The 11,968-nt window shown below is 37.9% G+C and overlaps 1 protein-coding gene across 1 annotated transcript; it reads right to left on the bottom strand.

Annotated features, from left to right (window-relative positions):
- Positions 1-229: 229 nt before the first annotated feature.
- LOC103174804 (C-C motif chemokine 20-like) lies at positions 230-1,840 on the bottom strand. The gene is given in 4 exon segments (NM_001292633.1): positions 230-515; positions 1,135-1,215; positions 1,445-1,562; positions 1,687-1,840. Coding segments are annotated over 4 exon segments (351 nt in total). The 5' UTR covers positions 1,805-1,840; the 3' UTR covers positions 230-481.
- Between the last annotated feature and the right edge of the window lie 10,128 nt (positions 1,841-11,968).

The following is an 11,968-nucleotide window of genomic DNA, read 5'->3' as shown; positions in this document are numbered from 1 at the left end:
GTAATAGTAAGTAACGTGTACATTGAATTAAATCTGGTTATCGATGAAAAGTCATAAAATACCAGTAATAATCAACTTGTTACTTTCAACTTTCTACTTGTTTTCTACCAAAGCAACTTGCAATAAACCACTGTGACGAAAGATAAATTGGAGAGCAAATTATAAGCAATGCATTTTTTTAAAAAATCTCCATGCGGATAAATAAATGTATAAGTTAAAAGAAAATATTGGTTTCACACACATTTTTATTTATCTGTACAGAACATTTGGCTTAATTTCTTCAAATATTTAAAATACAAAATTCAATACACAACATATTACATGCTACCAATCAATTCAAAACTATACTATTGCTTTATTTACCTGTTGGTTGTGAATGATTTTAATCTGAATGCGTTTACAGCTTCTTGATAAAGATGCAAGTCAATTATAAAATGCAAGAGAATAACAAAATGTGAAAACAATTCAACGGATGATCATTTTAAAGGTGCTGTTTATTCAGTTTCAGTTCTTTCCTAAAAGAGAAAATTAAAAAGGAATAACTTTCGATTTCTTTCAAGAGCATGGTCAGATGTATAAATCGCAAGCTTAGCTTAGCCGCTTCATAAATGAATTTAATTACATTTAATGTTTTTAATTTTTCACCTCCCAAAAATTCCTACTTGTTCTTGATAAGCACCGCTGAAAACTGTGAGGCCCACAGAGTGTTGTGGATTGTTGTGCCACTATGCTGTGCCTTTTGCAGAGCTGGTGAGTGTGAATATAAGTGTGTGTCCACCATTTCTCAGCATGGAGAATTCTTGCTCTCTCTCTCTCTCTCTCTCCATCCATCTCTCTCTCCCCCTATCTCTTTGAGAAGGTGCATAGAAGGAGATATCAGGCTACTGTCCCTCCTGTGAATGCTGCCGCACAAGTATGTGTTATCAAAGTTTTCATTTGTGTCTTGATTTGCAAACCGAAACATAACCAAACTTTTAAGAATTTATCTTGTGAATTTACAAACCACAGGAAATTTACAAACATAACAGAAACATACATCCTACAGTTTGACTTTGACGAAAGATATTTCTTATATAGACATGTATGATAATTAATAATTCTTAGCTAAGTTATATATATAATATATTTGCTTACCTGAGAAAAGTATTAATATGCTTTTGCACCCACCCCTGCTTTGGATCTGCACATAAACTTCGTCCCTTTTTGGTATGAAATCTGCAAAGAAATATTTTGGAATGATGTTTAATTAAATTGGATTATTTGTATACTTTAAATGTAGTTTAGAGAATTATAGTATAATAATAAAAATCCTTCATTCGGTATAGTGACAATATCATAGTGTCTTGTTGCTTCTTCTCAAAGTGCTTCACGGGATTTTACTTTGTGAAGTGTAGTGAGTGTGCGTTTGCTTTCCTTCTATGAACCCCAGCCCATTTGTACTCACATGATTGCGTCAATCCTGCAGAGTTCATTTGAGTGTTGTCTGATGTAGCCTATAATTGATTTTACAGGTATCATGATCCTTGCATAAGAAAGACAACAGTCGACTGGAATCTGAGCATCTGCGAAGAAGAAAAAGCGGTTATTAACCCAAGAGGACAAGATTTGCTCAAACATTTGCTAAAAAACAGCCCTGGGTTCAGCAAACGAAACGTAAGCTAAAAGTAGAACGTTTGCTCATTTCACCTGCAAATGGGGATTTTTCAATCACGGTGAGCACTGCCAGTCCCAGCAGCACAGCCACAGTCAGCTTCTCACAGCCAAAGACGGTCTTGTTCATCTTGCTGACCAGTGTTGAAAGCATTACTTGTTAGGAGATTATCAGACTGAGCATCAAACTAATTTCACTGCTGTTTGAGATCGTCTTTTATACATTTTGTTACTTCTTAGTGGGCTGTACCAATTGACCACAAAAAGGAATTCTCTGAAAGATAACCAGAAGTAAGAAAAGTTCCAACCAGAAAGCATTTCCTGTTTTGTTTTCCATCTTCCCTCAACACTGTTGATATTACATTGATTTACAAATGTGATTTTTAATTGTTTGTGCTAATTAGGTCACAAAGAGAAAAGCAGACCCTGCCTTCTATATAGTGTCAAGAAAGCATAAACCACAGACTGATATTATGTAAAGTACTACATCCAAATTCACTGATTAAAACATTCCATGTTATTAGGGTAATATTTACCAACTATTATCCCCTGAGGATATGCTACGAATAATCGCTGTTACCTATCCGTAGCAAAACAAGTATTTGTAGAAGGTATAAATAGAAAAAAGAGCATTCATTTAGGTGCAATGTCGCCAACAAGTTTCTTATTGTTCATGATGTATAAATAACCACAGATGCAGATCACAATGTACAGGAAATGCATTTAGACCTTATTTGGTTGAAAGCATGTTCCACCAATCTCTTTCCACAATGCATAGAGAGATATAGTAGAGGAGGTTTGCATTAAATAACGACACAACCATGGACTAGTTGGGCCAAATGACTTGATTCTGTGCAGTAACATTTTATGTAATTCTAAGTAATATTTTTTGAAGTGCAGAGGAATTATCACAAAACTGTCTTACCAATGGATTGAATTCCATTGAATTTTCTAATTGAGAAATTCCCTCATTACTGGATCTTTAATTCAGTAGCCTTGTGCTTCATATAACTGCGTTGGATAATATTATAGGTTGCTTAGAATTTTATATGCATATACATTTATGGATTCTATTAAATGTTAATATTCCTGTCTTATTCATATTTATGAACTGCAGGATGTTATTTATGTACGATATATAAATAAGATTGGAAACACTGGTCTATCATGAATGCTGAGAACATTTATTATAAATCAATTTTAAATTTGTGTCAATGTTTTATGAAGGAGAACAATGACTATCCACTATTTTTATTTCAATCTTTTTATGAATGTCAAGAATTAAGTTAACCCTTACAGTGATTCTAATAATATATTTCATTACATGTTAAGGTTAAGCGTGGAGGCAGTGGGGTAGGGGATTAGCCACCTGCTGAGAATTAAATCTATAAATGAGGTGTGAAACCACATAACCACTTGAAATTGCAGTTTAGACAAATTGGAGTATCTTGGATCTAGACATTTGTTTAGATACTGTATTAACACCATCCTGGGTGACATGTTTGCCTTCATTGTGAGTAATGAGAACAAACGAATATTAGGCTAAACTATGCGCAGGAAATGTAACAAAGATACAGCTTCCTTTCCTTTATTTGCAAATTAACCAGTTATACAATTGAACTGAAGTGAAAGCAGAAAACCCTGGAAATACAATACAAAATACAAAATTACATTTGTAAAGCACCTTTCACGTCGGGATGACGTCCCAAGGCACTGTGTCCCAAATCCACAGAAGGTTGATCAGCCCCTGATATATAGATTTGCATTTCACATCTAATAAAGGGCATGACTCAAACATTCATCTTATTTTCTTTTCCAGATCCATTCAATGAAATTAAATAATCTCCAAAGGATTGGTCTCACAGCACAATGGTTAATACAACTTTATACATGTGTGCTGGGTTCCATCCATGTGTGCTGGGTGGTTGATTTAGTGGTTGAAAGTACCTCCAGGACTTTATCTTAGCCACTGTTTTTTTTTGTGTGAGGCACTTGTGCCAGTCAGCAAGCAAGCTATTTGACCATGAAACCATCGTGTCAAATAGACCAAAGAGGCTTCTTTATTTCTACCTCCTTAGTGTGATTAACCATTAACAGCTTGAACAACTGTCTTCATCCAATATCTGCACACATCACATTCTCCAGGGTCCAAAGATCAATGGAACACAATCAGGAACGAGGGCTAACCAGCCTCCGGCCCACACACACAAGACACCACCAGCACCGTTCACTCAGGTATGTGTTCATTATGGAGAATATTGCACCAAGAGGCTGTTAATAATAATAATAATAATAATCCTTGCATTTGATATAGCGCTTTTCACGTCAGGAGGACGTCCCAAAGCGCTTCACAGAATATACTGTAAAGTGAATAGACTGTATATTTGTGGGCGAACGCGGCAGCCAATTGCGCACAGCAATGTCCCACAAACAGTCGTAGATTGAAAATGACCAATTTTTTTTAATTTATTTTTTTGGTTTTGGAGGGATTATTATTAGGCTCTGTGTGGAGTAAGGAAACTTGCCCAAGGTTTCGCCCTCTGCCTGGAATTGAACTCAGGTCTCTCGCTTGCAAAGCGAGTGCTCTAACCACTGAGCTACAGGACTCCACAAATGTTGTTCATTTGCTTAAGTTTGCATTTGATGCACAAGCCAATGATTGTGCTGCCAGTAACTTGAGGCATATCAGTTTTGCCTGGATGCAAGTCCTGTATCATGCATATTCCAGGCCCCATGTGTCTGCAAACACCAGGAGTACATTTAAGACAAACCAAGGATATTGCCCTTGGCTCAACACTGCTGGGGGGAGTAAAAAACAATCATGCTTATGTTTATAAAAAAGTTGTTTCTGAAAATGTCAAAAACAATTCAGAATTAAAACATCTGAGTGAACTTGAACTGTCAAACCCCAGCTTTAAAATGATTCAATGGGTCGTTCGTGAACAACAGGGTCATAGAGTTTCTTGCTTGGAAACCCCATAAAACATTTCGCCTCTCAATTGTTCTGTTAATTCTATACCAAGTGTATGCATGATGTTTCAAATGCAGGATGAATGCTGAATAAACAAAGCAAAGTTTTCAGCACAACAAACCTAAACATCCTGTGGGCAATAATATAGCAAGCAAACTTTGGTACTGTTCTCACTTGGTGCTCTCATTTTAATGACCATTAACTGAATGTCATGATTCAAACTCACCGATAAAGAACAAGCTCTCTGCCTCAAACTTCCTGTTTCCTCTTATCAAACACACGATAGCTGACCTCAATGTTCCGACAATTTTATCTAGACTTAACCTGTAAGACTATCTCTGTCTTAAAATGTTCTAAGTTATCTGGAAAATGCAGACTTAATTTGCAAGCTGACTTAAAAAAATAGCTGCCAACTTAAATCAATTCAAGGATTTTTCTAAACTGTGTAATGTTATATGCCAAGACGAAATTATCCCTGCAGACAAAAACATCTTAACAGCCACATATTTTGGAAAATTACTTCATTTCATACACAATTGTTTAATGACTGTTTTAATGTTTGTGATTGACGGAAGTGATCACAATTTAAAAAGCAGCAATTGTTTATTTAAGGACTGTGTTCACAATGAAGTAATTTTCTAGTTTGTCTACAAATACACAAACAGTACCCTTGACATCAATTACACTTTAAATCATTTTAACATAGGCTCTATACTGAGCACTGATGTCCCTAGTATTTGGTGCTTCACCACGTGCTACTGTTTGGTCATAAACCACTTATATTTTTGACTGTTAAAAATGATCGCATGATCTTATCCACCACATTGAATAATGCTCAATCAAATATTATCAATCAAAATGAGCTGCAGAAGCAACGACTGACTCTAAAATAGTCAACTTATTTCCTTTCATAGTTTTCACTGTAAACTATGAAGAAAGTTCGGAAACAAAGTTCACACAATGGTTAGTACCTGACCACTGGAGGATATGTGATATTCAGAGCTGTGTAAAACAATAAACTTACAGACATACATTGTGTAATAGATTTTAAACCTGAACACATGCAGCGTTCTGTGTAATAAAAAACAATGTTAGTTCATTAAAAAAATGTGAATGCAAGTAACACCTTCTTTTCTTGCTTGCTCACCCTGGTCAAACATTGGAGTAATGAAATGATACAGCAAAAGGAAGTGGGCATTTAGTGCACTGGCATTCACTCACTACTTTAATCCCTCTCAGTGTCAATTAATGCAACGCTGGAAGGCAAAACCTGGCAGTCATTATACGTATTAGTGTTGGTATTGGAAAGTAAAATCTCTAATAAGGGAAATAGCATGTACATGTCTCTAACGCAATTCTTGAGGTTTTGGATGTCTAAAATTATTGAGCTTCATTCTCAGTTTCCAGTGTCATGTCAACCCTCCAATCCATCATAACTGTGTACTGCATCCCTCGCCATGTTTATTCTCTGTCCAACACACTATTGACATTTGGTGACAAGAGCTCAAACTTCTGTCTTTGTGAAGGAGACTTGAGCACAGAATAGTTTGTAATGTATCAAGCACCATGAGCAACATTTCATGTTGAGTTTATAGTACTGGCAGCAAGGATGCTTTGTTTCCAGCAATTTAGCTGGAAACTAGCCCGTTCCCTTTGCTCTGCCAACCAAGGTCTTCTCCACGATTCCCCCACCTCCTCTGCCCAAACATTTGTAGGGGAGACTTTAGACGCTTTGCTCCTGCTCTCTGGAACTCTCACTATAAATACCTCCATTTTGAGCTCTGTTTTCAAAACCCTTATAAAACGGTACCTCTTTCACGGTACCTTCAATCATTTCCTTCCTACTCCACCATACGCTTTGAGATGTATTCCTATGTTTAAAAGAGCTATAGAAATATAAGTTGTTGATAGAAATGTGGAGAATGAAACCTGATTTAAATGTCCTGCTACGCTATGTACTGAATCCAAGTCATATAAAAGCAAACAACCTAGTGGGTTGTTTCTACACCCATATCTTTGCTGATGATGCAGAATGATAAGTTGAAGGTTCTTGCGCTAACTTAATGGGAGCTGGGAGCTCTTAATGACCTGCAGCGGAACAGACCCTGTGTTTTCACTGCTATACGTATATAAGGGTGATATCCCACTGGTTCAGAAAGCACTTCCCATCCTCCACTGTTATCATGCGCAGGTCGGCAGAGCAACTTGTGTGAAAAACACAGATTGTTATTGCACGTTTTGCTTCCATGACATCCTTTAGTAACATAATGAAGTCAGTAGACCATCAAACATCACTAGATCCAAAATATAATACACAACTTCAGAAAAAAGGACTCTGATCTCTCGTTGATCAACTCCATCCCCAAGTTGAGATTTGCCCTTTCCTGAGAAAATGTTTGCCATTATAGTCAGTTATCCTTTATCCTTGACAAGGTGTCCTCCACTTGGCTTCTCAGCAGTTGAATGCCATTACTTGGTAACTGTACATCCAAATGTTACTGAATAATGCATTCATATTTAGAGATTGGCTGAGACGTTGGTGGTGCAGAGACAATCTCTGATTAGGGAAGGGTTAAACGTAAAATGATCTCCCAATTTCATGTGACTTCAGCTGCAAGAATCATCGACGGGCTGACAATTTAGCAAGGACATAGCCTGAACGGCTTTCAATTAAAAACTAATTCCTGTCCTTGCAACTGTTAGAATTCAAAGATCCTCATCCTCACCTACAAGGCCATTCACGGCCTCGCTCCCTCCTACCTCTCCGACCTACTATCCCCCTACCTACCTGCCCGTACCCTCCGTTCCTCCGGCTCCGGTCTGCTCCACATCCCCCGCCCCAACCGCCCTACCATCGGTGGCCGGGCCTTCAGCCTCTCAGCCCCGAGGCTCTGGAACTCCATCCCCCAGTGCCTTCGCCGCCTCCTCCCTTTCCTCCTTCAAGGCCGGTCTCAAGACCTTTCTCTTTGACTGTGCCTTCAGCTCCCCTCTCGACTCTCTACCCCCTCCTCGCTCCCTCCCTTCCCTCCCCTCACCCTGACCATTTCCCCCCAATGCTCGGGTCCTGACCCAACTGTACAGCGCCTCGGGACGTCCTCCCGACGTGAAAGGCGCTCAATAAATGGAATCTTGTTGTTGTTGTTGTTGTTGTTAGCCCCAACCTGCCGCTGTTCTGTTTTCTGGACGTTTTATTGATGCCATGATGAATATATTGTGTTTAGACTCTTTACAACATGACTTCAGGAATGCAAATTGCAATGTATAATAACACAATAATGCCACCTAGCGGCCACTAATATTATTATTGATTGTTGTTTGTCCAGATGATTGTCCAGAAATACTTGGGAGCAGGGCAGGCAAATGAACAAACACATCGCAAAGGCATCCTATCCCTCAGTCCCTGTCGAGCGGAAATGATTTGAGTCTTAAAACTCTGCTTTCGGAGTTCTGCAGATGGAAATAAAGCATTGTGGGTGGGTGGGGGAGACTTCATACTATACGTTCTGTGACTGAGAGTTTAAGATTTAGAGATTGTTAGCTGCAGAAGCCATTATGATTACCCCTACACCTTGTGGTGGATGTTTCAAAGGCCCAAACTTATCCACACTCCGAATGTGGAGAATGGCATTCCTCAGCTGAAGATTCAATGTTATCTTAATTCAGCCAGTATCCTGTAAAGAGGCTTCAAATGCTAAATAACTTAATACTATTTNATATATATATACAGTAAACTCGACTCTGGCTTGTCTTACACTACCATTTGAGACTTACGTCATCATGCTGTCAATATCCCATCTGCATTTATTTATGTGTTGATACATGTGCCTAACTTGGCACTCCAGATAACTCATCAATGAGCCCCTTTAGTTATCAGCACTTTACTCTATATTGTCTGTTCGGCCTAAGCAAAGACAGTGACCTTTACAAAGCTGCTGAAGCCCAAAATAATGTCCTAGAGCTGCGTGGCTGATTTAGAGCTCAAAGCATTCAAAAATTATTGATTGAAATTCGGCTTGTTACATATCATTCACATTGAATCTGCTGTGAAATGTCACAAATTCGCAATATAAAGAACGTCTGACTGGTACATTTGGGTGTAATTTATGCTGGTGATTATGTGTGAAATTATTGCCACAAAAATTATTTTATATTATCTTAACTTAATCTGCACAACCACAATGCAAGACACACTATCTGTCCTATTAATGGAACAATTCCAAGATACAGTATGGGAGAGGGCTTAATAAGTTGCAGCTGCCAAGCAACTAAGAATAGTTCCCAGTGAAACCTCACTGTGTTTTTGTGTAATCACAACATGACGTTAGAATCTGCAAGTAAAACATTTATTGTATATATTTAATTTTTTTAAAAAACGTATTAAAGTTTATTTTTAATTTAGATTATTTGGTGATTGTCATCTCAGGTCAGGGATGTTGGTGAAGTGAAATGCATTGTAACTTTGGCCACCTCGTGGCAGATTGAACATTTTCAGGCTCCACGTAATGCACAGCCACACCCCAAGGGATCTCGGAGTCCTGTAGCTCAGTGGTTAGAGCACTCGCTTTGCAAGCGAGAGATCTGAAGTTCAATTCCAGGCAGAGGGCGAAACCTTGGGCAAGTTTCCTTACTCCACACAGAGCCGAATAATAATCCCTCCAAAACCAAAAACAATAATAAATTGGTCATTTTCAATCCATGACTGTTTGTGGGACATCGCTGTGCGCAATTGGCTGCCGCGTTCGCCCACAAATATACAGTCAATTCACTTTACAGTGTGTTCTGTGAAGCGCTTTGGGACGTCCTCCCGACGTGAAAAGCGCTATATCAAATGCAAGGATTATTATTATTATTATTATTATTATTATTATTATTATTATTATTATTATTATTATCTGTTTCAACAATGTTCTTATCCTGTACCATAGAAGAACGCCATCTACTTCGCTTATGTGACATTTCCACTTTCACATAAAACATTCTTAAGATTTTTGAACATTTTGTCATATTACAACAACGACTACAACAATAACAACTTGCATTTGCGCAGAGTAGCGCCTTGAAACACTAATTGTAGCTTGAGTCTAACTCTTTATTATTAAATTATTAAAAGCGAAACCTTGGGCAAGTTTCCTTACGGCACACGCCTAATAATAATCTCGCCGAGAAACAAAACAATAATAAATTGGTCATTTTCAATCCACAGCTGTTTGTGGGACACTGCTGTGCGCAATTGGCTGCCGCGTTTCGCCCACAAATATACAGTTAATTCACTTTACAACATATTCTGTGAAGCGCTTTGAGATGTCTAGAAGATGTGAAAAGTGCTACATCAAATGCAAGGATTATTATTGTTATTGTTATTATTATTATTGTTATTATTATTATTGTTATTATTATTATTATTATTATGATAACCCGTACAGATAACCGCAGGCACAATTGAAGTGGAAAGTCTTCAGGTGCAATCTGAAAACAACCCAGTTTTCTACTGTGAACTTAATGATTTTTTTTAGCTGAAATTGCCCAAAGCCATTTTACACAGAAAGAATAGTTATAACGAAGTGGAGAGGAGAGATTTGCATCCTATCCCTCTTGACTAAATTCATATCCAGGTTGATTCACAGTGCTGAAAGGCAGCATTCTAGCAAATTAGTCGCAATATTAAATTAGAATACTTGCATTATTATTATTATTATTGTTATTATTATTTGATATAGCCCCTTTCACTTCAGGAAGTCATCTCGAAGTGCTTCACAGGATTTATTCTATAGTATAATGACTATGTATTTGGTAGGTGAAAGTAATAAGAGTGGCAGTTTGTTTTGTACTGGATAAAACAAGAGACAGAAATGGCCTGGTAACAAAACTGATTTATTTTCCTGAAAAGGCTAACACCTGATTTGATTACACCTTTGCCTTGCAGACAAATGTTTATTTCTCTATTTCAAAGTCGTCTGCACATCACAGAAGGTAAGTGTGTATTTGATCTTAGGTGCAGAAGCGTAGCATCAAAGACAATCCAGAAACCTTGTAGCTGTACGTTCTCAACCAGAGAATACAGGTCACTCAACCTCTTCTCTTGCATGGAGTGCGTTCAGCTTATAAGGAAACTGCTTCAGTAGGGGTAGGAAATTCTCCTCTCACTCCTTCAAAGTGAGTTCAGTTCTTATCACCCGGATCTCCTGAGGTTTCCCCAAATCAAAAGGAAATGCAGAAAAGTCAAACAAATCTGATGTAGAATTTTCTTTCACCACTGTGCGGTGCTGTTTTATTTAATCAGCAATTTTGTTTGGATTACCCGTGTTTCTGATACATGTGAAAAAAAAATCACCTAACAAATGGAAATTTTTCCCTTGTCTGGAATATGCAGTGCACTCTCTCCGTGCAGAGACATACGCTGCTTTCCTAATTCCAAGAGTATTTGTTGCAGGCTGGCAAAAGCCAAGGCTTGCGGACTCCGTAGTGTATGTTGGGGTACTGCTGGAGTTTCCAGGTAACTAAGAATGTCTTGGGCTATCTCCTGAAAGGTTCCCTTTGATCTTTGATCCCGCTGAACAATGTGGGTGTTGCCATCCAAAACGTATCTGGAAAATTGCTTGGTTTTGTATCATGGGAAGGAAGCTCCGATCTAGTAACTAGGAGTTTCTGAAAAGTCACAGCGGCAAAAAGATAAATACTACATAATCATAAGTGTTTGATGTTACCGAGGTCGGATCTTTTGAGCTCTATATGTGGGAAGTAATGGTGGGCAGTGAGAAGCCACAACTTCCTTGTCGGCATTGGTGGGAGTAGGAAGCTGGGTAAGTGTAGTGGAAAGGATGAGCATTAACTGTAATGTTGCTAAATACAACTGTACACCCTCTACAGGACTTTTCATAAATAGTCCTGGGGATATGTTTTAATATGATCGTGGAAATATAATTTCAATTTCCAGTTATAATAAATCAGATACGGAATTATCTAAGTTTCCATAGATTGCTTTGCAAACAAATAATGTTCTAAGATACATCACACATAGGTCTGAGCTGCAAGAGCTCCACTTGCTAACAACTTTGAGTACTGTCGTTAGCTACAGTTGTTTTGCTTTTACTGCAGTGGGTAATATTATTAACTAGCATAAACAGGGAAGTTTTGGGGTGAATTTTAGAACAGAGGTTCAATGTAATACTCTCAACAGAATTAACACTTCAATGACCACAGAGCCTCAAAATCAAATCCAGCACAATACTTTTAGTTAATTCCCGACAGATTCTGAAAGCAGCACATCTTATTTTTATATTGTACATTTTACAACAAATAGCCACGAAATATGCAATATCACAGCAGTATAAAATGATTCAAAAATAA

Source organism: Callorhinchus milii, unplaced genomic scaffold (genome assembly GCF_018977255.1).
Source record: "Callorhinchus milii isolate IMCB2004 unplaced genomic scaffold, IMCB_Cmil_1.0 Scaffold11, whole genome shotgun sequence".
NCBI classification, from domain to species: Eukaryota; Metazoa; Chordata; class Chondrichthyes; order Chimaeriformes; family Callorhinchidae; genus Callorhinchus; species Callorhinchus milii.
The sequence above is the reverse complement of the archived record's forward strand: the minus strand, read 5'-3'. Positions and strand labels throughout refer to the sequence as shown.